This window comes from Babylonia areolata, chromosome 20 (genome assembly GCF_041734735.1).
Source record: "Babylonia areolata isolate BAREFJ2019XMU chromosome 20, ASM4173473v1, whole genome shotgun sequence".
Taxonomy (NCBI): domain Eukaryota; kingdom Metazoa; phylum Mollusca; class Gastropoda; order Neogastropoda; family Buccinidae; genus Babylonia; species Babylonia areolata.
In genome coordinates, this window is record NC_134895.1 from 24,358,813 (window position 1) to 24,386,135 (window position 27,323).

Here is a 27,323-nt window from a genome sequence, read left to right on the forward strand (position 1 = left end):
CTCTCCTTTCTCTCTCTCTCTCTCTCTCTCTCTCTCTCCATCTCTCTCTCTCTCCCTCTCCCCCTCTCTCAATATATATATATATATATATATATATCTATCTCCCCATCACTCTCTCTCTCCCACCCCTATCTCTCTCTCCCCCCCCCCCCCTCTCTCTCTATGTCTTAGCAATTCAGGACAACCTCTCACTCTGGCACCTTGCTCTCACCCGGTACCCCTTCCTCTCCACCCCTCCAGCTTCACCCTCCTCACCCTTTTTTCACTTCACCCACAACACACACCTTTTTCAGTAAGGTATTTGTGTTCACTCTTTTTTTTTCTTTTTTTTTTCTTATTCAACATTTCCTCCCTGTACAGCCCCCACCCCCACCCCCACCCCCATTTTATGCTTATGTAGCTCCTTGTTTTGATGTCGAGTACACTGCTGTTAGATGTTTGCACACTGAATCTCTCTCTCTCTCTCTCTCTCTCTCTCTCTCTCTCTCACACACACACACACACACACACATGCACGCCACGCACGCACGCACACACGCACACATACACACGCACGCACGCATGCACGTTCGCACGCACGTGTATAATTAAGATTCTCAACAGCTCATGACAGCATGTGACATTCGGTTGGGAAACTAGTAAAACAAGGTTGCTTGGAGCTCGAGAGTCACACAGCACATGAACAAAAAGACGTAAAAACAAAAAATACAAAACAAAACAACAACAAACATGTGTCGAGTACACGAGTGGGCTTGTATGTGTATGACCGTTTTTAACCCCGCCATGCTGGCAGCCATACTCCGTTTTCATGGGTTTGCATGCTGGGTATGATCTTGTTTCCATAACTCACCAAACGCAGACATGGATTACGGGATCTTTAACGTGCGTGTTTGATCTTCTGCTTGCGTATATACACACGAAGGAGGTTCAGGCACAAGCAGGTCTTCACACAATTATGTTGACCCAGGACATCGGGAAAATATCTACCCTTTATGCACCAGACGCCGTTTCCGAGATTCGAACCCGAAACCCTCAGATTGAAAGTCCAACGCTTTAACCACTCGGCTATTGCGCCCGTCTTCCACGGGGTTCGCGTACCAAACAGGACCGGAAGTTATATTTTTTACTCCCCCCCCCCCTACCACCTCCCCCGCCCAGCTGCCTCAAGTAGATATTAAGTGGTGATCTGGATGCTAGTCTTTTGGATGAGACGATAAACGCGCGTCAAAGAACCCAGAGAGCAGATCGATTTTCATACAGAGAAATATGTTGTTGAAAAAAAGTAATACAATACAATACAGTACCGTACCGTACTTTCCATACCATACCATTAAAACGAACCACGTTTTCTTTCCTGTGTTAAACTATAATAATTACGCCAAGCAATTATGGATATTGGTGAAAGGAAACGCGTGATAAAAAATGAACTGAAATGGAAAAAAAAGATTATTTTTTCTCCCTGAAGGATGGATTGATTGTGGTGTTGTGCCACGTGCTGTCATGACAGTTTGAGGATCGTTTGCACAAGCAAATGTATAGATAAAAAAAGATATCTTTTCACATTTGAACATCATGTTTAAACGTCTCGCACAGGAGTTTTCGTGGTTCTGGACAATCTTGCACAAATGTCCTTAGCAGCGCTGAGATTTCCTGGCGTTAAGAATGTTCCTAAGTCGGCGGAATTAGCATGGAGTTAGTTGGAACGTTCTTAGGGTTATGCAAACTTAGCGCTGCTAAGGTCGCTAATGCAAGCTAGCCCAGCGTTGTATTGTAGATAAGTTATCCACCAGATACACTTATTTTGTGCTTGTATTTTTTTCATGTGAATGTTTCTTTGAACTCAAATTCTAACTGTGTTTTTTTTCTTCGATGTTTTATCTCTGCAAGTGTGTTTTTGCATCCGCTTTGCTATGTTTCTGTTCTTCTTTTTAGATGGTCATAGTTTGTGTCATGATTTAAAGAATATGTATATAAAAAGAAATGCAGCCAACATTGTGAGTAACCTCTTATGCTGCTTATTTTGTTGGTATACATTTTGAAACATTATTTTAACATTCGTTTCCTAATGTTGATGAAACGACCCTCCTGTCAGACTGGCTTTGTTGAAACATCATTTAGATATTCAATTATTATTTTGGTGAAATGACCTCGTAAGTTTTGCTTCATTGAAACATCTTTTAAACATTCTGCTCTTATTTTGATGAAATGACCCTACCAGCTTAGCTCTCTTCAAACCTTGCTTAAATACTATATTCTTATTTTCCTCTTCTTCTTCGTTCGTGGGCTGCAACTCACACGTTCACTCGTATGTACACGAGTGGGCTTTTACGTGTATGACCGTGTTGTTGTTTTTTTTTAACCCCACCATGTAGGCAGCCATACTCCGTATGTTCTTATTCTGATTTAAAGGACACTGTAAGATTTGCTCATTATAGATAAATCTTACGGGAAGAACCATTTGTGCCCAGAAGAGGGGGTAGGGGTTGTGTGTTTGAGGGAGAAGGGGACACAATGTGTGTGGAAGGAGAGCCGGCATGGTTTGTTTGTGAATAAAAGGTAAACAGACAGCATGCATGCAGGAAATGAAAAAAGAGGGCCGGGGGGGGGAGGGGAGTGCGGGGGCGGGAGTATAGTTAGCCCTTTTTATCAGAGGAAGAGAAAGGTGGGACGGTGAGGAAGATAAACGAATAACTGTGTCTGTGAGAAAGAGGGTGGCGGGAGGGGGGGGGGGTACAGAAAAGGTGGTATATTTTTTGGAGAAATGGGAAGGAGAACAAGAGCGTGCGAGGAAGGAGGAGGAGGAGGAAGAATAATAGCATATGTGTGGAAAAGAGGTGGGATTGTGTGTGTATGAAGAGGAGGGGAGACAGTACTAGCGAGAATGTGGGTAGGGCGGGAGGACAAAATGCGGAGGTTTCAGTTCCAGTTCCAGTTCCAAGGAGGTGTTTCATATTCGCTACACCACATCTGCATAGAAAGAGGAGTTGAACTGGTAGAACCTTTCTCAGGTGATGTGGCCAACGGGCGATACCATCTCAGCAAACTGGAAGGGAGGGGGAGAGAGGGAGAGGCGGGGAAAGGAGGGGGGCAGGGCGGTAAAGTGGGACACCACCCTAGAACGATAACATGGTCAGGATGGGCAACGGAAATGGGACTGGAATCAAGACTCTTGGACCGCGAGATCCAGAGGTGTAGTGTGCAGTAAGAGAAAGAACGGTCACGTTACGACAGGAGTTTCGTTAAGGGGACAGCAGATAAATAGATAGATAGATAGATAGATAGATGGGCAGTATATATATATATATATATATATATATATATATATATATATATAGTGTGTGTGTGTGTGTGTGTGTGTGTAAGTATGTATGTATATGTGTAGTGAGGAAACGAGAGGAGGGGCATTGTGTATGAGGAAGAGGGGGGAAAAGGACACTGCGGAATAATGGAGGTAATATGTCTGCTAGCAAGGAAAATGGTGAAGTGAACAGTCTCTGTGAGGAACTGTACGGGAAGAGAGAGTCGCGAATTGGAAGAGACCGACGGACACAGTGTCTAAGGAGAATGACGAAGGACCGAATAATGTTGCGCAGGGGAAAAGGGTTTGTTTTGTGAGGAAAGAGGGATGGCGGTTTGAGGAAGGGAATGTGTGTGTGTGTGTGTGGGGGGGGGGGGGGGGTGAGGAAGGGTGGATGATATGCGTGAGAAAGAGGGAGGAATTGATAACACAGTTGCATTGGGAGCATAGACACTTAGTGGAAGCAAGTGCTTTTTGATTACTACTGATCTGCTCTTTCTGGAAGTTAGGTTCCATTAGCCTTCGTTGCCATTTTCTCTGTATGGAATGCAGCATGTGCCAACTGAATCGAATGCTGTTCTCTCTCTCTCTCTCTCTGTTTCTTTCATACCTCGTTATTTGCTTAATTCCTCCTTTTTGAAAAAAAGACCCAACTTTTTGTCATTCATCCTTTTCATATCCCTTTTCATTATTCTGTTCTACTTCGACAGAATTTTCTCTTTCAGTTCATTCTGTCTTTTCTCAAATTCTTTTGGAAAAAAAAATGTTTCAGAAGGAGGTATCTATGGCAGATGTTTTTGTTTGTTTTTTTTTTTTTGTTTTTTTTTTTGTTTTCTTTCTTAAATAGCCGAGCACATTTTGGATACGTATTGAAACACAACATGTGTTAGCTCCAGTTTCATCAGTCCCCAAATGCGGAAGTTCTTCAACTAACATACGATAAGCGTACGTTCCTGACTTGTCAATCACGTGCCTGTGCAGAACTTATCTATCGGGTGTCCCCCCAAAAATGGCAGTGAGAGAGCCAATACTGCATGTTCGGAGAACAAGGACCGTGTTGATGAACTGATTCAATCCCTGGAGGAGAACCCAGGGACCCACAAATCTCTTAGAGAAGTTGCAAACGATGTGCAAGTGAGCAAGTCTTCTGTGCAAAGAATGGCGAAATAATTTTACGTGCTACTGACCGTGTAGTGCGTATTTTAGCTATAAGTCTGTTTGCAGTGACACGACTCCACCCCTTGCCTGGGAAATCCTTTGCGATCCTTCTTCCACCCCAGCCATTCTCCTTGAAACAGTTTTCAATGGTAACCTTATAACTTTCACTCAAAGGCATGGTTGATCCTTCCAAAATGAAACTTTGGACAGAACTGATTTTAGATTCAGACGACAATTAAAAAAAATCAATAGACGTGACACCTAGACAGGCTATTTTTAAACTGACACTGAATGACAGATGCCAACACCTGGCAACTGGCATGAACATGATGAAGGTCACATTGCACAGCTCTGATATTGGATTTTTTGACACGCTGTTTTGAATTTGACATGATGGAGTCTCCCGTCGGTCGGACGGATGAGTAGGCAGGCAGGCTTATCTGTCGGTGCGTGTCCTCATATGGGAGAAGAGGCCGATTCTGGATGCGCAGCACTTCCCACAGGTGTTGCATGGGAAAACGTCTCCAGAAGTTGAGCCCTGCTTCTTTCGCTCACGCTTCTCCTTAATGGCCAGCGTCCTCTTGTTTTCAAACGTCTTTATGCCACTAGAGCACAGCATCCTCCAGCGAGAGCGGTCAAGGGCATCAGTTTCCCAGAAAGCGATGTTTATGTCACAAGCTTTGAGGTTTGTCTTCAAGGTGTCCTTGAAGCGCTTGCAGGGTCTTCCACGTTCACGGTGGCCTTCCTTCAGCTGGCCATACAAAAGCATCTTCGGGATCCTGCTGTCTGTCATGTGGACAACGTGTCCTGTCCAGCGTAGCGATACGTCGTCCATGTTTCACAGCAGTACAACAAGGTGGTCAGCACAACAGCTCTGTAGGTTTTCATCTTGGTGCTGAGCCTGATGCCTGTTGCTGAGTCTGCCAAAGGCGGAGCTGGCCTTGGCGATGCGCAGCGTCACTTCTGCATCAGTTTGCATTCTTTGCATAATTTGCATTCGAACTTTTAGATATGTTACAGACTTATTGAAGTTACCCCAAGTTGACTGTGTGAAATTGTCAGTGAATTTGGTTTCTCTATCACTGAGAAAATACTTGTCAAAAAGCGGTTCACTTTTGGGGGGACACCCGATATATACCCCCACTAAATTTTAACACCCGCAGAAAGGGATAGAAGGATGCTACGCGCTTGTGAGCAGTACGCTTTTGAGCTACATGCTTTTGTGTTTTGTTCTCATTGATAAACTCCCACGTGGGAAATAAAATGTCCCATTGCTTCAGTGGCTGTAAGACGATCGTCACCAATGGAACTGTTTTATTAAGCAAAACATTTGTCAAAGAAAGAACGAAAAACGAAAAAAAACAAGATTCGAACAGGGAATATAGATCCAACCTATTGTCTGCGTGTTTACAACAATTACATGAACGGGGGTGAGGGGGGGTGGGGGGGTGTCTGTGGAAGGAGAGGGTACTGGGGTTCAAAACTTTTTTTCTGCTTGGTCGTCTTATTTCAGCATTCTATATTTTCCTTCACGTCCTTCTTCTTCTTCTTCTCTCTCTCTCTCTCTGCTGACGTCATCTTTATACCGTCTACTTTCTCTTCCCCTCCCTCCCCCCACCCTCTTTCCTCTCCTGTGGTTGTCAGCTTTCGAGTGTCTCTCTGCGCCTGTGATAAAGTTATGATACACACTTTCCACACAAAATCCGTTTCAGGTGCCAGTGTTTAGTTGTTTTTAGTGTCATTTCAGGATCAGGTAACCGTGATGAACTTACATTGTAGATCTTTTTATTTTATGTCTAGTTGCCGTGTTTTGCCACATGTTTTTGTATATCTAGAGCTTAGTGTGTGTGTGTGTGTGTGTGTGTGTGTGTGTGTGTGTGTGTTCAGGAGATGGTTTTTGTTTGTTTTTTGTGGGTTTTTTTTAATTTAGTAGAATCTGATTGTCAGAAGTCATTGTTTGGAATTTTAGTAAGTGTTGGCATTTTCAGGTGATGTATGACAGATAACGTTTTTGGTTTCGCTGTAGAAAAACAATGCCAATGTAATGCAGTTAAGTACCGGAAAAAAAAAACCCACACACTTTGCTGCTTGATGGTATATCGCACACACGCGCAAGCTACTGCACAGTCCTCTGTGTGTGTGTGTGTGTGTGTGTGTTTATGTGTGTTTGTGAAAGTGTGATGCTTTCACAGTGACGACATCACGTCTTGTGACGTCTTTCTGACGTCATGTTATTGTCACTGACGATTTGTTGTTGTTTTTTTTTGTTTATTTTTTAAAATTTCTTTCTCTCTCTATGTTCACGGCCTTGTTCGCACCGCTCCGTACCCCGATTGTGCTGTCATGCACTGTGCCATGGATTCTGTGTTTACAGGGTAGCCCCAGCCTCCGCCAGCAGGTACAGTACACCAGTACTTTTAGAGAGAGTTCGGCTGTACCGGTAGTGGGCAGTGTGATTTCACCCCCCTACCCTCCTCCCCACCCATCCCCCAACCTCACTCCCCCCTTACTTTCCCATCCTTTCCTCTCACTTCCCCACCTACTCACCTTCCTCCATCCCCCCCTCCCTCATTCCTTCCTTCCTTCCTTCTTTCATTCCTCTCCATCTCAAAGCCATATTCAACAACTGCGTGTGCATTATTGGAACGCGTGTGTGTGTGTGTGTGTGTGTGTGTGTGTGAGAGAGAGAGAGATGCAAAATGAAATAACAGGTGTTGTAGGTGTGCGTTTGTGTAGTGACACCGATGCGTATGGCTCGAACTTGCAAGTGTCAAAATGTTTGTTTATCGATTATTGTTTATCACGTGTGTATGTATTTTGTGCATTGATGATTGCATTTCATCGGCAAAAAGAGAGATGAATGAAGAAAGAGAGATGGAAAGACAGACAGAGAGAGAGAGTGTGTGTGTATGTGTATCAAAATTACCAAGTATTTGAATGGGTTGTTTGGCTGTTGTTGTTGTTGTTGTTGTCGTGTTCAAGATGAACTTAAATGTTTCTGTCTGTTCATCAATCCAACGACGTTTTCATTTCAAAGTCCAGTGTCAAGTGAACTCCATTTGCCGTATTTTTTTCTTCTTCTATTTGAAAAAGCAAAGTCACCTGGTCCTTAAGTTTTGCTGACAGTCTTCTGTTGCTGGCATTGTGTTGACAGTACCATTGCAAGAGCAGTTAAACAAAGAGGAGAGAGCAAAATGCTAGAGGGTCAACGCCTAAGAAAAAAAAAAAGAAAGAAAAAGAAAAAAAGAAACTAAACAAAGCTGGTTTTTTTGTTTATTTGTTTGTTTGTTTGTTGTTGTTTATTTGTTTCGTTTTTTTTCTGTTTTGATGTCACATACATTAAGACAAAGTTTTGCCTTGTCCTTTATGTGCAGATGTTTTTATTATTGGTAGTATTAATGCTTTCGATTATGTTAAATGTTTAGTTTTGTTTCTTTATATATATATATATATGGTTTAATCTTTATCTATTATGGCCGTGTAATTGGTGGAGTATTCTGATCTCAAAAGAAAGAAAAAAACCTGTGATAAGCTAATAATTTTTATTATAATATACCGCAAATGAATACCGCTGTACACTGTTTTGAGCAAGAATATGAGTAAAAAAAAAAAAAGAGTATGAGTAATTTACGGACTCTCGGAACTGCGCCTGGGCATTTAGTTCATGTAGGTATATAGGTTATTGATCTGTGTTTTACCACTTATTCTTTTATTCATTTACTTACTTACAATAATTTTGTTTACTTTCTGTTAAGGTTTTTGTTCTGACACTCAATAGCATAGATAGTGCACGAAAATTTCATATCATAAACAAACATGACTACGTCATATTTGACACTGGTTCACATCTACCACTTATCTTGTACTGGATTCCCTTTCTTCTTCTTTAACTTATTGAGGAGTCTGTTTACCTGATTCCTCAGGGCCTGTCGGCTGTATGTCAAAGCATGGGTCTCTGCGTACGGGTTTGTCGTTTATTCTGCAATTCTGTCAGTCCATTGTTGTTGTTTTTTTCTGTCTTGGCCTCCATCTCTCTCTCCCACAACAGCTCCTTGGAGGATTGTCTTTACAATGCCATTGGATCATGTTACGTAGCCATACCGACGTTCTTTTTCTTTCCTTAAGCGATGTCTGTCAGCGGGACTTCATGCGGTCCGGTGTGTTGCTTGATGGTACATGGCGTACGTGTTCATTTGTGATATGGTCAGCGTATCTGTGTTCAGTATCTTGCGATAACACATCATTTCGATGGTATGGATTCTTTTTTTCTCCAAATCCATTGTGAGGGTCCATGCATGAAGGGAGATGGAACGTGCGACTGCACACAGGAGCTTCACATTGTGTTTGGCGGTGCGGTTGTCTTCCTTCCATACAGGTCTTAAAGTGTGAACAGTACAGATGTTGTCTTCACAACCCTGATAGCATTTCTACTTTAGATCCTCCATTGCTAATGGTAGATCCCAGGTAAGTGAAATGTTACTCAGGCCCCAGCTTCGGTCCGTGGGCAATTATATCAGCAGTGATGATGGTGTTGTGGCTGGGCCATCAAACTGACCTTCTCGGCGTTCATTTCTGTGCCATATCTTGTCGATGTTTCATCCAGACTTTTAACAATCTTGAAGAGGTCTTGCTCACTGCCTAACAAGCAATCGATGTTATATGCGAAGCGATGGTTATTGATGGTACTACCTCTATTGCTAATTGTGCTGACATGATCTCCAAACGCGTCAGTTTTGGTGCGGTGCGTTCCAGGAGTATGTTCAACAGTTTGGGAGACAGAAGCCAGCCCTGACGAACTCCAATTGAAGAACGGAACCATTCTTCAACTTGACCACAGAAATATCAGTCAAGTTTAAAAATCCATCGTTTCAGTTTGCTTATGTCTGTATGTATTTATTTGTGTAGCAATTTTTTTTAATTGTATTTTAGTTAGTTATTTGGGGGGGGTTTAATCAACATGTAGTTTTCGTATTGCACGTTACAAGTGTCACCTTTGGTTGATAACTGTTTCTAATAAAAGAAAAATAAAATAAAATATATATATATATATATATATATATATATATATATATATAAAAGTTTTGTCCACACATAACTTTTGGGATCACTAAAAAAATCAATTCTTGGAGTACCTTGCAAGTGTTGTCTTTCTTAGTTAAAGTAACATATGAACGCGACCACGCGCCGTGACATTTTTGAGTAAACAAAACACACCCACATGTTTATGAAATCAGATGAAAAAAAGAAAAGAAAAGAAAGATCCCACTCTATGGGGCTACAGACATTCCCCCAGTCACCATCCCCTGCCTCGTCAACCGACAGGAGATGAAAACCACCACAGTCAGAAAGACTCCGTCTTTTGGGGATGGCTTTTTAATGTAGTATTTATCTTTTTTGTTGTTTTTTTGTTTGTTTGTTTGATTGTTTAACAGCTCTTGCAATATTTTTTAGTGGCCAACGTCGGTCTCGTAAGACAAAGGATTCCACCTGTTGGCGTGTCGCACCACGGGGCTTGAACGGCGTCTACCCCAGAAAACGGAGTATGGCTGCCTACTTAACGGGGTAAAAATGGTCATACACGTAAAAGCCCACTCGTTTACATACGAGTGAACGTGGGAGTTGCAGCCCACGAATGAAGGAGAAGAAGAAGAGCGTCTACTGTATGGTTGAACAGACCAGCTCAGGATCGAATTATCCTTTGTGGACGGAAAGTGGAAGCAGAACCAGCAGCAAGATGGACCTCCCTCCGGCGCCTTTCTTTCTGGACCAGCTGTGTGGGTGGTTCCCTCATCCTTGACTCACCTGATCCCAATGTTTGCAGTCTGTCTCCGGTGAAGGTGGGAAGGGAGGAAGGAAGGAATGGAGGAAGAAAGGAATGGAGGAAGAGGTGAATTCTGCTTAATGTCCTGTCGCTCATATTGTTGGTTGTTGACTCCTCAGCGAGCACAGTCCTCGCTGAAGTTTCTCCCTCTCATCTTCTCTCAACTTTGTTGATGGCAAAAGTAGTAGGGTCTCTTTGACACGTCTCTGTTGTGGAGTCATGGACGTTTCGTAGCTGGAGAGCCGTGACAATTAGCTCGAGAGGAAGTCTCAAGCCGGACCGTACAGGATGAGTTTTGGGGATGTGTCCCTTCTCCATCTTCCAGTCATGGCCGTGCCATGTGACACTTCGCTGGGTGAGGACTGACACAAGGCTGGTGACCATGGCCCGCTTCTGTGCCTTAGTTTCAGGAACCCTGTTTTGACCAGGATGTGTCTTGGGTTACACATCCGTGTTCTGTGTGGAGTAACCTGTCTACACCTTGCTGCCATACTGGAAGGTGCTGAGACACATATACTGGTGCACCTTCAGTTCGGTATTTCTTTGAGTGGTTGTTGTTCGGGTTGTCCTTGCCGAGGTTCCATTGCCACTCTGGCAGCCTTCCCAGTTCTGGCACTGATCTCAACGTGGGGGACAGATTGCTGGAAATGTAGGAGCATAAGTTCTTCAAGCTTTTAACAGCCTCAAGAGCGTAGCTGTCGATGGAAATAGAATATGGATATAGCACATGGATTCCCAATCCCATTGTCTGTGTCTTTACGCTGATGGTCATACCGAAACCATTGCTTGCCTTGGCTAAAACATGCATCAGTCGTTGGAGGTTTTCTGCGTATTGGAGGGAAGTGTGTCACCAACAGAAGTTCTCTTGTGATTACTGCCTTTGTTTATGGCGTGTAGGTTGATTGGATGTAGACTGGTCCATTATTATACTCTACACCACATTTAGTGTGAACAGTCCACTGACAAGATCTTAACTCCTTGTTGATGTCGTAAACTGCAGAGTGTACAGGTATCTTCTCAGCGTTGCCTGGCTGCTGTCGGCCAGAAAATCATGTTAGTCCGTGCTCGTTCTGACCTGAAGCTACTCTGGGATTCTGAGTGAACACATTCCTCTGCAGTCGTAGTCTGTAAACGACCTGAGTGAAAACCGTGTCTTGTCTACTCGAAAGGGAAATAAAAAGGTAGTTGTTACAACCACTGCAGTCTCATTTGGAAATTATCCTTTCGTCATCCTGCGTATTCTGAGGGACCGCACCATCTCTCTACCAGTGATGAAGGTCGTCGTTCTGACTTGGTTTACCTATAATTACTTTGAGGTTTTTACATCTTTCCATTTTTTAACACAGTTATGTGTAGTAGTACAGTGACTATTTAATTAATAACCACCCGTTTTGCGCTTGGAAGTGTGACTGCAGTTTATCCACAAATTCGCCTGAATGGACGAGTTTCATTTCAGTTTATGATTTACTAATTTCAGTTTTCAAACAATTGAGTTTTCTATTACGTCACATGCTTATGAGCCTTTTTGAAATTTGTGTTTATTTGTCTATTCGTTTATCATATGGTTATATGAAAATATTTAAAAACCCGAGACAAAATTGGATTGATGAAACCACAGAACATGATCAGTTTTGCTGTTTCAAATCAGTCGTAAATGTTTCTGTAATTGAATATTTCCTAAAATTGTTGTAATATAGACGGGCTGTTTTGTTTTAAAAAAATATTTTCGCTTTGTATTCATGGAATAGTCACGGAGTACAGATTTTGTTTATGTATAATCATAGGGTATGTGTAGAAGCGGATATCCAGTGGGAGGTCACATCTTTGAAACAGTTAGCATTGATTGCTTGATTAGCTGTTTGGAAAAGAGAGTTAACGTTTCTTTAAAGTTTGGTTTCATTTGCTTTCATAGGTAAAATCATTACCTACCCCTACAGAGGAATGTGGATATATCCAATATAATGGTCAGCATTCATTTGAAGCAATACCAGTATGCCATGACACCAAAACAGTATCACATCAGGACCTTTGTCCGTACATTGAGTATTTGTGTTGCAGAGTCAGATCTCACGTGGTTTGTCATGCAATTACATTAAAACGTAAATTATAGATTTCCCTAGCAACAGAATTTTTTTCAAAGCAACTAGTAGCAAAGTTTTAAACATTGGTGAAAGATATTTCAAGAGGAAAAGTATTCTTTACTCTAAAGATTGAAATGAGAAACTCCGCTTCCGGTTTCGTAACTGATTCATTTATAGAAACTGTATGAGCTAGTAAATAAGAAAGTGTTCTTTCGCAATCGTTGTTAAAGGTTTGAATTAAACGCTATTCCATTATCCAAATATTCACGAGTTTACGTATAAAGAGCTCACTATTGTTTTCTTGTCCTACATGTCTGTGCTGTAAGGGTTTGAAGCTCCTATATCAAATAAGCAGTTTCAGGACCCCCTCCCCTCCCCCACGCCCCCCGAAAAAAAAAAAACAGAACTATATCAGACTTGTTTTCTCAGTGGAGCAGTAGGGAGAACAATCGTTCATAGTAACACTATAGTTTGCTGAAACTAGTTACATTGTACAAGTCAAGGATAAAACACCTGCCCGTTTTCTTCACCATGATAATATTTATTGGTACATCGATTGCCAGTTTATTAGAACTGGGGCCATCACTTTGCGGCGTGTTTAAATTTGAGATAGGGAGTCACCAAAAAAAAGACCATCAATTTGTGAACATAGACAGGTATCATGAAATCATTGGCATTTTGTTTCGGCCGAGTTATTTGATTAAATCGTAAGCTTGTTTTACCTCACTTCAGATGCATGGACAAACAAAAATGTAACTGCATTATGTCATGTGAATTGAGGTCATGTTCGGACAAACAAAAATGTAACTGCATTATGTCATGTGAATTGAGGTCATGTCGTGTCCAGCACCCACCAGATCTGTTGTTGAATAAATGTATAACAGATTGAACATATTCACTGATGACAGAGATGAAGCCTTATACCACCAGCAGACGTAATACACGGATGGTCCAGCACTTGCCCAAACGTATTCTGAACGCATTGGATTTTGGTTTCTTGATTATCGTTCATCTGTGTTGATAAATTATTGGTACAGTGTGCTACTATGTTGTTCTCTCTCTCTCCCTCTCTCTCTCTCCCCTCTCTTATTCATGTCTCTGTCCGTCACTCGCTGTCTCTGTTTTTTGTACACGTCCCTGTCTCTCTGTCTCTCTGCCTCTCTATCTATCTATCTGTGTCCATCCATCTGTCTGTAGATCTATCTTTTAGCCTGTACCAGTAACTGATCCATTACTTTCTGTCCTGTGGCTGAAAGACGAGGGTAAGTGGTGCATCCAGTGCCAAAGAACTGTAAGGACCAGGTGTCTTCGCTTGATATGTTTTGTTCTGATTTCCAAGCTCCCCCTCCCCGCCTTGTCTTGGTGGCCTCCGTCAGATGTAGCTGATGATGATGATGATGATGATGCAGTAGTTGTGTATCAACTGTGTTGATTAGTAGAGCTTTGAGACCCACCCCTGGTTGACGCACGAAACATACTGCACTGTCAATACCCACCAGACTATTATGAAGTTGCCGGCTGGTTCGAGTTGTTTGGTATTCTTCGAACCAGTGAGATAACACCGGGGGTTTTGACAGTCTCTTGCATATTACTGCATGTGTAGGTGAGCGGGTTTAAAGCGAGTAAAGTTTTGTTCGCAGTAGAAGTCGATGTCCGCCCATCACCTCAGTTCTCATCTGTTTGTAGGCGTTTGTTCTTTTGCAGGTGTGTGGTCACATAAACACAGAACCACATTGATAGCACTTAAGTCAAAGTTAGCAGGTTAGCAGAAATACGTGGATGTTGAAATCAACGAGTGTCATTTATGTCAGTAATTTTTGTTTTCTGCACGCGTTCAGTATAAGCGATAATGAGGTTTCTTGTAAAAATAATTTGGAAATAACAGACCTGCCTACCGTTGCGATTTTTTCCCGTAGTTTCTAAATCGGAAGTCGGTAAAAAGAAGTACGGGACTACAGTCACGAGTTTAAAAATGCGGTTTTCGTGTGATGGAAAATATTTTCAAATAACCGTCTTGTGCGCTGTGTATATAATCAGAATTGCCAAAACGTTTACTTCCAGCATTCACGATGGCGTTCAAAGAAGACATGAGACTCATAGTGAAGACAATGACGAAGAAAACGTAAAAAAAAATTCATTCGTCTTTCAAGAAGACTGGACAAAACTTCCGAGCTATGCATTCGGAGACATGATAATTATATCCTGTACTCAAAGCGAGCGGGTAAGGCCCGGAGTTTGCTTGCCGCTGTGATTTTAGTGTTGAACACGGTGGTCTTGATAACTGCCGGTGACCCATGGAGACAAAGAAACACATCATGGCAGCGAGTGTACCGAAGTCAGCTAAGGCAATCACAGAATTCGTGTTTTTATTGGAAAGAATGCAGATTGCGAGCATTCCACTGAAAATGTAGCTCGATCGGAAACGACCATGGCAATCAATCACGGCTGCTGACGAAATAACTTCAAGCACTCAAGTTGATTTATTTTTGTTGTTATCGAGCTCTTGCATATACATACATACATATATATATATAGGTCGGTGGCCTTTTTAAATTATGAATACTCTCTCTCCTTCCCTTTCTCGATGCCTTGTTGTGTAATGTGTGTGTGTGTGTGTGTGTGTGTGTGTGTGTGTGTGTGTGTGTGCATATGTAGCTTATGCTGAGGCATGCACCTATCGAAATAGGTATCCGTTTGATCACGGTTTAAAAAAATACAGCGCGTCAAGCACCACTGATAGAAGTCCCAGAACAACTGAAAATTGGCATTTGTGTGGTTGAAAAATACTGAAGGGCATTTTACGGGATAAGCAGATCTGAAACGAAAAAATCGAAAGCGAGAAGCGAGAAAAGAAATTAGATAAAGAATACGGGTAATAGTTTATTGCCAGTTGTAGTGATGCACTTTCAGTTACATTGACTAGAGTCGGGTGCACGCTATGCACAGATAACACTAACCCACTCTTAGCTTTAGCTAAGCCTTTGCACACACGCACCTAACACCTCTCTCTCTCTCCCTATCTGTTTGTCTGTCTATCTCTCTCTGTCTCTCGCTCTCTGCCTCTTTCCTCATTCAAAGAGCTTCCAGAAGAAGAAAGACAAAGTTGGCCCAGCTTTGGATGTTAGCCTTAGAGGAAGATCGCATAATTGATGTGTAGATGGCCATGTATGTTCAGTGTAAAGTATATTCCAGATGTAGATTAAATAATCCGATGTAAATATATGTTTGAAATGATATTCCATATGTCAATGAAAGGATTAGATATGACTATGTGTTGGTGACCAGTGGGAATCGAGGGGATGGTTGTAAAATGAGCCTTTGCCTGCATTATAGTGAAGCAGTATTTGTCACTAATGAAACATACGTTAATTATATGTTTTACTATCTGTGTTTTCAGTCTGTGCATAAAGTTATTTATTGTACTTGAATCTAATAGATATCTAATGCTCTTTCTTTCTGTGTGCAATTGTCGAAATTTTCAAAGACACTACGCAAGGATAGTTAAGGTGTCACAGTGCACATGTTCTTGATGAAAAGAAGGTGTTTGTAATTTTGCATTTCAGTGCGGGTAGCATGACTCAAAATTATGGGATTTGGTGACTGAATTTTTTTATTCGCTCTTCATTGTTGAATATCCGTGATTCTTTGGTCATGCTAAACGTAAGCTTCATTCGTGTATTGACAGTGTCATCTGTTTCTGAAGCTAGTTTACCCTTGTATTGACAGTGTGTACTTTGTTTTCCAAAGATAGTTTGTTTGTTGTTGGGTTTTTTTACCCCAGTTTGTAAGCGATTTTGTAAACAAAAGTTAAATGTGTGTTAGCTGAAGAAAAAGAAAAAAAAAGAAAAGAAAAGGTTGATGTGTCGTTCATGCCATTGTCATTGACTGCTGTGTCTTTCGCTCTGTCCACCACCCTCCTTGTGTGTGCTATCTCGCACCACTTTACAGACCCTCCAGGACTCTGTGTGTAGTACAGACGATGATGAGGTAATCAACCCTTCCTCTCCTCTCCTCTCCTCTCCTCCACACCCTTCAGAACTCTTGTCCCTTTGGTGTTGGCCTCACTGAAAAAACTTGTTTGACCTCCCTGTTGTTACTTTGGTTTTAGCCAGTTATGAACTCCTCCTCTTCCTCTGGCCAGCTTGCCCGAGTGTCGCGCGGCCTGTCTTCACAGGGTGTGCGCGTGGTGTGTCAGTGTGTGTTGATTTGATTTGAGTTGCTGACTTTTCAGAGCGCACTGGGTTTTGAAAAAAAAGACAAAAAAAAAAAGAAAAAAGAACACGTTTATACACGAACAGTTTAGTTGATAGACTTGGTATGCGTCTTAGTTTAGTTTTGTTTTTTGGAATGCGGTTATGCCAATGCATCGGGTATGGTATGATGTGTATTTTTCCTGTTACACTTAAGTTGTGTGGCGTACATCTTGGGGCAAGGATGATGAGCCCGAGGCCGTTTTCAAGCAATGGTTTGGTTATGTGAATGCCGTTTGGTTTTGTTTGAAGAATGCTTTTTTTTCACACAGGATTTAAAGATTGACAAATAGATCAGATAGTTTTCATCGGAGCTTTATTTCATTCAGTGTCCCATTTCTTGTGTTTTATTATGGTTTATTATTTTGCATCTGGATGCAGATTTTTTGTGTATGTGTGTGTGTGTGTGTGTGTGATGTCTATTTGTTGGAATGTCTAATTCTGAACATGCCATGTCGTCAGTATTTACAGTCATGATCATCGTATTCATCACCATGAATGTTTTATCATCTGCATCACCACTATTTTCATGAATGTCATGGTTGTCGACCTTTGTTGGTGTCGTCGTCATTGTTCTGGTACGTTGGTTGGAGGTGATGTCATGAGCTGGATCTCCAACATCTCAGGGACAAATATCTCCCATCATTGGTGCTTACTTTAACTGCTTGTCAGTGTTCAACGGCCATCCTCCTCCCCCTTCCCCCTCCTCCTCCACCTCGTCCTTATCGTTTCCATCAGTACCATCAGTGTCAAGACCCCATACCCATCAATAATGTCATGGACTATCTCATGTCACCTTTTGTTTTGCCACCATCTTTTTTTCTGTTCTTCATATCGGTATGCTGAACATGTGTTAGATTTGGGAATGTGCTTGCTGTGATGTTGGTTTGCTGTGTGTGCCTGGAAAAATTTCTTTTACACGTTTTACGGTTGCTTCTTTAATCACTGTATGCTAACACTGATGATGCATTCTATATTTTGAGTTGTATGATGCACAGAGTTGGACTGGTTTGTACAATCTCTTTCATTTTCGAGATGTTTTGATGCCATCAGATGCCGAAGTGTTTGTTTGTTTTTTGTCGTTGATGTTTTGGAGAAAATGTATCTATAACTTATGTCTTCAAAACCAGCATTGAAATGTTGGCAAGGGTGCATTGGTCGTTTGTTATTGAGTCAAGAATTAACAATCGATACAAACTGAAGTAACGTTCACGAGTCTATATCAGAAACTATGGATATTTTAAAAGTTAATTAAAGCGTAAGTGTGATAGATGAAAGCCAGATCATCTCTGATAGAAACTAGAATGTGTGTTACATCATGAGTAGTTTTCACTTGTATATTTCTTTACTCAGATAAACAGACTGTACTAACGTCTCGGATATTAAACTTATTTCTTAAGTGTGTTTAATTATAGGGCAAAGTTCTATGCTTTGGGGCCATATGAAACCGCCAATTTTGTAAAATTTCGAGTCATGGAGAAGTAACTGCACTTGTTTATCATTTGATATTTCCCTTGTCTTGACGTCGTTCATACAAACTACTTTGTTCGTTTCATATAATTGTAGAAATTTTCTCCGGGCATAGTCTTTCGGACGAGACGATAAACCGAGGTCCCGTGTGCAGCACGCACTTGGCGCACTGAAAAAGAAACCAAGGCAACGAGAGTGTTGTCCTCAACAGAATTATGTAAAATGAAATCCACTCTGTCAGGTACACACATACATAAGCATACACTCAAGGCCTGACAAGCGCGTTGTGTTATGTCACTGTCAGGCATCTGCCTAGCAGATGTGGTGTAGCGTATAATATGGATTTGTCCGAACGCAGTGAGAAATTGAAACTGAAACGGTCCGAGAAAAAGCGATTGTATATGTTATGTGTTTAGTGTCGAAAGCGTTTCTCTGGGTGTTTTCCACCTTGTCTTACAATTTGTCTGTCATTTTCGGTAGTCCGTAGCAGTTAATCAAAAGAAATTAAAAGAAATCGTCATGGAATTTTCATCTCAACGAAAAATGAATAGACAACAATACTGACAAAAGCTACATTATCTCTTCAAACAGAAAAATAATTTAAAAAAACAACTATACAGGGTGATAAAAAAAAAAACCTTCTGGAAACTACTGAAAGCATTCGTTTTTGACGAGTAAAGAAAGTATCGTCACGATGGGAAAATACACAAATTCCATGATAATTCTGTTTGGGTTATACTGAAAGAAAAAAAAAATGAATTGACAAAATAGTGATTGAAAATGACAACGTCTCAAAGTGATTTTAAAGGGTCGTTGATGTGTTAGGTCAAACCCAACAGTAGACAAGTATCATGTCAAGGTGTTATATATGATGAAATGATAGTTTTTTTGTTCTTTCGTTTGTTCCTTTGATTGTTCGTTTGTTTAAACTTACATATTTATTTTATCGCTCTATATTCAATAAAGTATCTTGAATATTGAAGTGAATTTTACATTTGAATGAAACTGAAGTATTTATAATTGGTTGGACTGAAGGAGACGAAGAAGATGAAGCAGAGAAACAACCCCTAATAATTATGTTATGAGTCGTTTCACGACTTTCAAATGTCTATTTTTGACAATTTTGCTTTAAATTGAAGCAATCCAAGATGCACAGTTTGGCAGCGACGTGGGTGGATCTGGATTTAGTGCAGCTTCATTTATGTCCATTTTGAAACAAATCGGGGTCCTCAATAGACAAATAAACACGAAGAATTTTCTATGATGCAAATGAAAAGTTTCATCATTATTTTTCAACTGACGATAAACACAAGGAGTAATATATCCGTCAACAAATAATGGCTTGTTATATTCTCAGAACAGCATACATTTTAGAAAGGTGTTTTTTTTCTGTCTTCTTCATCTTGCTATTATTCGTATCTATCGTCGCCGATTGCGTTCGCGGGGCAACGGAGCGGCTTTAGCCGTTTTTGCCCCACCGTCTAGGCTGCCACACCCCGTTTTCTGGGGCTGTGCATACCTGGTGTGTCAGTGTTTCCTTATCCACCGAACGCAGACGTGGTTTTCTGGGCTGGCTTGCATAAACGATATTTGCATTGCTATGTTTGCTTAGCATTAATAAGAACATACGAACTGTACGCTTTTTCCATAGACTTTGGAACGTATATAACATAAGGTAAACTCAGCGCTCCAAAAATCGCTCATTTAACCCAGCCCAGGATATTTTAATGTGCGAATCTTAATATTTTACGTGCGTAAACACACGAAACGGATTTCAGTTGCAGTTGGTCTGCGGTTAAGTTGATCTGGAATCCTCCAGAAGAGGTAGAGGGGGAAAGGATGGGAGTGGATGGGGTGGGTGGGGCGGGGGGAGAGGAGGGGGTGTGGTGCGGAGGGATCACTCCATCCTTTTTTTCTAATAAAGGATTTCTGGGATTCGAATCACAGTCCTGTCGGATCTTCAGACTGAATTTCTTGTGCATTGACCACTCGATTTTCGTAAATTTCGAATAGGGAAAACTTAATTTAAAAAGAAATAATGAGTATTAATTATTAGAATTATTAGCATTGGGAACAGTGTATTGCTGGTGTGCATTTTTTTTTTTTTTTTTTTTTTTTTTTGAGGGGTGAGAGTGGGGTAATGAAGGCATTCAGATAAAAAAAAAAAAGGATATCCTTTGCCTTTCCTGAAATGTTTGTTAGACATTTTTATTTACGTAAGAGATCTCGAAATCAAAACGTAATTTTGCGACTCCCTTTATCATAATTTGGTGGGGGGGTATTTGGGTTGTGTGTGTGTGTGTGTGTGTGTGTGTGTGTGTGTGTGTGTGTTTATTTTCATAATTTTCTTTTTTTCGAATCACATTTCCATAGTTTTGATTTTTTTTTTCATCCTTTAACATGAAGTTTCAGTGTGTTGTTTGACTGTCGACATCAGGATAAAAAAAAAAAGTGTTACAATCAAACCCTGAAAAAACGAACAAAAAACAACACATAAACCTACACGAAACGTTTCGTTTATACAAAGTGAAATTCTTTAAAACTAAAAGCTAGCATACTGTTTCTCTTTACACACCCATGGCCAACAAAAATTAGTACTGTTGGACGATGAGAGTAGGAAGAAAAATGAAGGTGATAGAAAGAGATAGGGAGCTTTATTAGATTATGGAATAAAGAAATAAACAATAAAATGAACAAATAATGAATCACACAAATAAATGAATTAATAGATAAATGAATGAATAAGTAAATAAATAAATAAATAAATAAATAAGTACAGTGAAATAAAATGAATATATAAATACATAAGTAAACTGACTTAATACTCAAATCATCAGAGTTATCTGCTGTTAGAAGAACAATGTTATTAATGCACTGAAATATATGTGTCTTACGCTATTTTTAATGCTCTCTCTCTCTCTCTCTCTCTCTCTCTCTCTCTCTCTCTCTCTTCTTCCTCCTCCCCTTTCTCCTCCTCTTTCTTCTCCTTTTCTATTCTTCCTTCTTCTCGTCCTCCTCCTCCATTTTTCTCAAGTATTAATGCCATCCATGTGTGCTTCTTCCGTGTTTTATCTCCGCGTGTCTGTCTGTTGTGCCAGGCCATATCGGAACTGTCCGAAAAACTGGAGTTGAAAAAAGAGCAGGTGGAGCAAACGGTGGGCGAGACCAAGTGTGACGAACTGTCGGCCATGTACAACATGATGCTGGACGCCAAACGCAAAGAGCAAGGTCCGCCTCTCTCTCTCTCTCTCTCTCTCTCTCTCTCTCTCTCTCTCTCTCTCTCTCTCTCTCTCTCTCGTGTGTGTGTGTGTGTGTGTGTGTGTGTGTGTGTGTGTGTGTGTTCTCCATCAGTTACGTGAGTAACGACGGATGATGTTTCGTTTTATGTTTTTGTGTCGTTTATTTTTTTGGGTAACGTGTTTAGTGGGTGGCTGTGTGTGTGTGTGTGTGTGTGTGTGTGTGTGTGCGCGCGCGCGCGCGCGCGCGCTCTGTTAGTTCATGGGCTACTTCTTTGTAACGTGTTTAGTGTGTGGATGTAGGTGGGTCGTTGGTTGTAGGTGTGTCTGTTTGTGTGTGTGTGTGTGTGTGTGTGTGTGTGTGTGCGCGCGCGTGGTGTTTGTGTGTGTGTGTGTGTGTGTGTGTGTGTGTGTGTGTGTGTGTGCTCCATCAGTTACGTGAGTAACGACGGATGATGTTTCATTTTATGTCTGTGTTCTTCATCGCATCGTGTTTATGTGTGTAGGTGTGTGCGTGTGTGTATGTTTGTGTGTGTAGGTGTAGGTGTGGGGGGAGGGCCGGGGGGTGGGGGGGGGGGTTGGAGTATGTATGTGCATGTGCGTGTGCCTGTCTGTCTGTCTGCGTGTGATCCTGCTTCTAATCTGGTGATTCTGGTTTGTTTTGTTGTTTCTTTTTTTTATGGAGTTTTGAATTTAATGTTTTTCTTTCGTTCACGTCTTTTTGTTGTGTTTATTGTTATTATACGCCCCAAGGTTGGATGGGGGGAAAAGCATGTATATCCATGTCTCATTTCCCTGGTTAACTCTTTCCATACGAACGGCGAAAGAGACGACGTTAACAGCGTTTCACTCAATTACCGTCATCAAAATATTGTAAGCGGAAGGCTCTTATACTGAAGAGGTGAATGTTGACAAAGAATACCACAATTCTGACGACGGAAGCTAAAGGTTGGGTCATTCAGACACCCACTGGACATCCGAGGGGTCTGTGTAGATGAGAAGAGAAGACTGGCCGTACTGAGTGAGTTAAATGAAATTTCGTTTCATTTCGTTTCGTTTTGTTTCGATAGTCGGTGTTTCTGTTTCTGTCTGTCTCTTTCTCCTTTCTCTCTTGCTCATTCCTTATAGATTATTGATCCTATAGTCTCGCAGACCGTGGGGACAACACAGCACAAAATGAATGGCAAACAGCCTCTTCCATCCCTCCACCCATCGCGGTTGTCTGTCCTTCCGACTGTCTCACCCAGGGTTAGAATCTTCCACTCGGAGATGTTGTCCTCCCGCCTCTTCTTCTCCTTGCTCCCAGCACTGTTCCCTGCAGGAAGGTCTTGGCCAGTCCTGATGATCAGGAGATGTGGCCATTCCACTTCTGTTTCCTTTGATGATCTTTTTTTGATGATCTACAGACCACTTACAGTTGGTTTGTTTTTGTTATTGTTGTTGTTGTTGTTTTTTCTCATAAACATCGAGATATGTTCACATGATGTTTGACTGTTCCAAATGTGTTCGAATAAAGGAGAAGGTTCGTTAAAGGTGTCGACTAAAATTATGTGTGTACCTTCATGTTGTAGAAATATAGCCGTCCGAAACGAGAGAGAAAAAGTGCTATTGCTGTGTTTCTTCTTCGTTCGTGGGCTGCAGCTCCCACGTTCACTCGTATGTACACGAGTGGGCTTTTACGTGTATGACCGTTTTTACCCCGCCATGTAGGCAGCCAAAATCCGTTTTCGGGGGTGTGCATGCTGGATATGTTTTTGTTTCCATAACGCACCGAACACTGACATGGGCTGTTGCACCCGTGGCTATGTTTCCTGTGGCCCTGCGTGCAGGTCTGTATGACATTGACCACACGGCCAAGCCCATGGAGCGCCGCGACGGACGGACCAAGCGACGGGCCAAGTCCGCCCCGGAGGAGAAGAAGAGCAAGAGAAAAGGCGGGGGTAGGTAACACTTGTATGTGTGCGTGCAGAGACTGTGTTTGATTGATCAATGTAGGTGATGATGGAGCGTGCGTGCGTGCGTGCGTGTGTGTGTGTTTGTGTGTGTGTGTGTGTGTGTGTGTGTGTGTGTGCGCGTGTGTGTGTGCGCGTGTGTGTGTTTGTGCGCGCGCGCGCGTGTGTGTGTGCGTGCGTGCGTGCGTGCGTGTGTGTTTGGGTATGTATGCCTGTGTGTGTGTTCGTGCCTGCGTGCTCATGTGAGAGGATCACCGTGATATTTTGTTATAAGGCATTTGGTATTGTTTGCCGGTGCGTGATGAACTCGAAACCAGATACGACGTGTCTGCTTCACGCACGAAAGTTTCTCAAGTAGTTGGGAAAAATAGGTCCCCTATAACCGTGTGAGTTCAGTGCATCCCCAGTCCCAAAGAATAACAATACTTAGAAACTTAAGTTTTGTTCTCTGCCTACGATTCTTACAATCTGCTCTCAAAAAAAAAAAAATAAATAAATAAATAAATAAATAAAAAGTTTTGCAAGAATCAAATCAATTTCTCGGAGCATAAACATCTGATCGCAAAAACCATATGGACACTGTCCTCCCCCCCCCCCCCAATCCCCCCCCCCTCCACCCCCTCCTTTTTGCATTAGTACAATATACAAGCTACAAGACTCAAGAATGCTTTGCTATATTCTAAAAAGAGAAATTGTTGACAAGTTTGCTGATGAAAAGGCGACATGACTTGAAATGAAATGAAATAACTAATGATATAAAAACAATTTTTAAAAAGGCATTTCATCCACAGTACAACACAATCATTGTGTTTCATCATTCAGTAAATTAAGTCTTAAGTGGATATCTAACACAACACAATCATTGTGTTTCATCATTCAGTAAATTAAGTCCTAAGTGGATATCTAACACAACACAGCTTCCACGGTACATTCCATGTACCCATTTCCACCAACACATTCCCCACCACATTCTTCATTGAACACGGACCATTTCCCTCTCCCAACTCATGGCATCAGGTAGCTCCCATCAGCAGAGCCCCATGTCGCGTAGCAGTGTAGAGCGCTCTGGTTTGTCCATTGCAGCGGTAGTGGACCGTAGCAGCTGTTGTTTGTTTGAATGCATGCTAGATTCTTGTATGTGTGTGTCTTGCCATTCATGTAGTGATCATGATGTTGCAGCAATGCCACCAATCACGCTTGTCATTTGCCATGTCGTCATCACCGCCGTCATTATCATCATTCATATCCAAACCATGATAATCCTGATCATTTTTTTTTCTTCCGTTAACAAAAGTAAAATCTTTTCAGTGGGGATTAGCACCGCATTCGCTTTTTTTAAACATCGATTTAATCTGTGTCTGCCCTGATCATTGAAACGATCCCACAAAATTTCGACACGCACTACCAACGCCTCCTCTGCCAACGACATCTTGGATGACTCAGGAGCGTAAAAAAAGGCAAAAGCGTCGGTATATCAATATTGAAATAATACCAATCATCATAGATATAACATTGATAAATGTTTGTTGGGTTTTTTTTAATCACTCGAAGTGTTAAAGGAAAGGATGATATTAAGCATTTCAGCCGGTGACAAGAAAACACACACAAAAACAAAAACAAAACAAAAAAAAACAACAACAAACAAACAAACAAAAAAGAAAACAAAAAAAACCGCGTTCTTATCAAGAAGACGAAAAAGGCCGCACAAAGGCAGCGAGCGAGAACCACGCGACGACGACGATGATACTGATGATGATGGAGCAGATAATAGCGACGGTCATGATCACACTGGCATCTGATGGTGGGGTTGACAAGAAAATGACGACAGCAGGCTTGTTGACCACTAACCAACCCCCTTCCCCACCCCCCACCCCCCTACTCCTTTCTTTCTGTCCCCGTCCCGTTGTGGTCGTGAACAGTTCCCCCTGCTCTGGTTCTCCCAGCGACAGAGGTGTCCGCGGACTCCGGGCCTCACACCGGCACGGAGGGCAGCGCGGAACCGGAAACCCGGATGACGTCCTTCGACTTCCTGGCCCTGTGCAGCGCCCCCACGTGGCTGGGCCCGGAGAGACGCCGCTCGCGACGGAGAGCTCGCTCCCCAAACCCCGCCGCCACTCAGCACAGCAAGAACACTGACGGGGTTGGTGGATTGGGTTCTTTTGTTTGGGTTTTGTTTGGGTTTGACAGGCCTTGTATCCCCCCTCACCCATCCTCCCTCACCACCACCCGCCCACAACACACACACACACACACACACACACACACACACACACACACAATCACTCACTCTCCCCTCACCTTCTGTGTGCCTCACACAGTGCCTTTGTACCAAGGTGGTTTTTTTTCTGTTTTGTTTTGGGATTTTTGTTTTTAGAGAGAGAGTGAAACTGCACTAGCACTGAAGGTTGCGAGTCAGAGTAACTTTCCCTTCCCTGATTTTTTTGTTTTTGTTTGTTTTTTGTTTGTTTGATTTGTTTGTTTCTCCTGAAATATCAGTCGGGTTTTTTCATTTTGTTTTGTTTTAGAATATTAATGGAATAAGCATTCATTTCTGTTACTGCTTTCGCAGGGAAATAGATATTTTCTAGCTTGTTTAATTGTTTGTCTTGTGACCGCAGCATGAGGTAGAGGAGGCTCATGCAAACTTGAAATGTTTTCCTCCATATCTAGAGTTGAACACTTTGAAGTGGAAACACAGTTTTTTCGTTATAGATTGTTTTGTTTTGTTAATGGGGTGAGAGATGTTTCACTTATGTTCTTTAGAATCCATGATCTGTACAGGTGTTAGAATGTTTCATGTTTGACACAGCTTGTGTTTTCCCCTGTGAATAATTATGTTCTCCACGGAGAAATATTGTAACAAAAAAATGCACTTACTGTTTGTATGCAGTGGACATATTATTTGGTGTGTATCATAGCAATGCTATGCTCTTAATCTGAGTGACTATGACATATTGATGGTTTGTTGAATTATGATCGCAGCATAAAGTAGGCGTCTTGTAAACAGCGTGTATTCTGATTGCCCTGCAGATGTCAGTCCGAAGTCAGTTAAAACGGGTATGGTTGTTGCTCATTTGTCATTCTTGTTCGATGGATTTTTTTTTTTTTCAATAAATTTCTTCTTGTTGGTTTATGGAACTGTGCATTTTCAGAGGTGATTCTTTTTCGGGTTTTGGTATTGTGTTTGATCATACATTGAAATCAAGGGCATACAATGAATATGCTGTGCCTATCATCGTCAAATGACTGATTGCGTGTTATGGTTTCTATTCTAGGTATACGAGTAAACATTACAGGTTTTCGTACACTTAACAATAAAACCAAGAAAAAACCACTCATGTTGATGCATGTCAGTGTATTTGAACACCTTGCTGTTTATGGCGATATCATTCGCTCCAAAATAAGAGAATGTCTTCAGATAATTATGCCTTCGATGCAACCCCCTACCCCATACCCGCATATCTGACCAATGCACATCAACAGATCAATGCGACAAGACAAATATACTTGCCTGTCAATACGACAAGACACATGGGAAGACTGGGGCCATACTGTCGAGAGCCATCGACTTCAGAATTGAATCTTTACAGCAGTATTGTTCATTTTCAGTTTCCGAAAGTGGTGTCACTGCTTTCGGACAAATCCATATTAAATGGAACGACCACAACTGCTGGGCAGATGCCCGACCTGCAGCACAACCCAGCCTAGTCAGGCCTTGTGTGCAAACATTTATATTTGTATATCAATCAGTGTGGATTTGTTTCTGCAGAATGTTTCCAGGGTACAACAGTCATGTTGCCTTGCGTTCTTTTTCAGTGCGCCAAATGCGTGCTGCACACGGGGCTTCAGTTTATCGACTCATCCGAATGACAAGGCGCTGTTTGATTTTCCAGTCAAACTTGGAAGAAAGGACAAAGGCGGGCCTGGAACACGGACCCTCAGGAAAATTGTAGTGGCAGATAAGCGTCTTAACCATTCTGCCACATTCCCGCTAACAGTATTGCTCAAATTTCCTTATCAACGTTGCAGGTATCAGTATCTCTCGGGCCTGTTTGAC

At 41.8% G+C, this 27,323-nt stretch overlaps 1 protein-coding gene across 1 annotated transcript in view; it reads left to right on the forward strand.

Moving 5' to 3' along the window:
* Positions 1 to 27,323, forward strand: part of LOC143294921 (uncharacterized) — a 443,787-nt gene that overhangs the window by 389,111 nt on the left and 27,353 nt on the right. Inside the window, exons 8-12 of the mRNA XM_076606436.1 lie at positions 6,831 to 6,854; positions 21,177 to 21,306; positions 23,144 to 23,254; positions 25,186 to 25,406; positions 26,297 to 26,323. Coding sequence (XP_076462551.1) covers positions 6,831 to 6,854; positions 21,177 to 21,306; positions 23,144 to 23,254; positions 25,186 to 25,406; positions 26,297 to 26,323 — 513 coding nt within the window. The remainder of the gene's footprint in view (positions 1 to 6,830; positions 6,855 to 21,176; positions 21,307 to 23,143; positions 23,255 to 25,185; positions 25,407 to 26,296; positions 26,324 to 27,323) is intronic.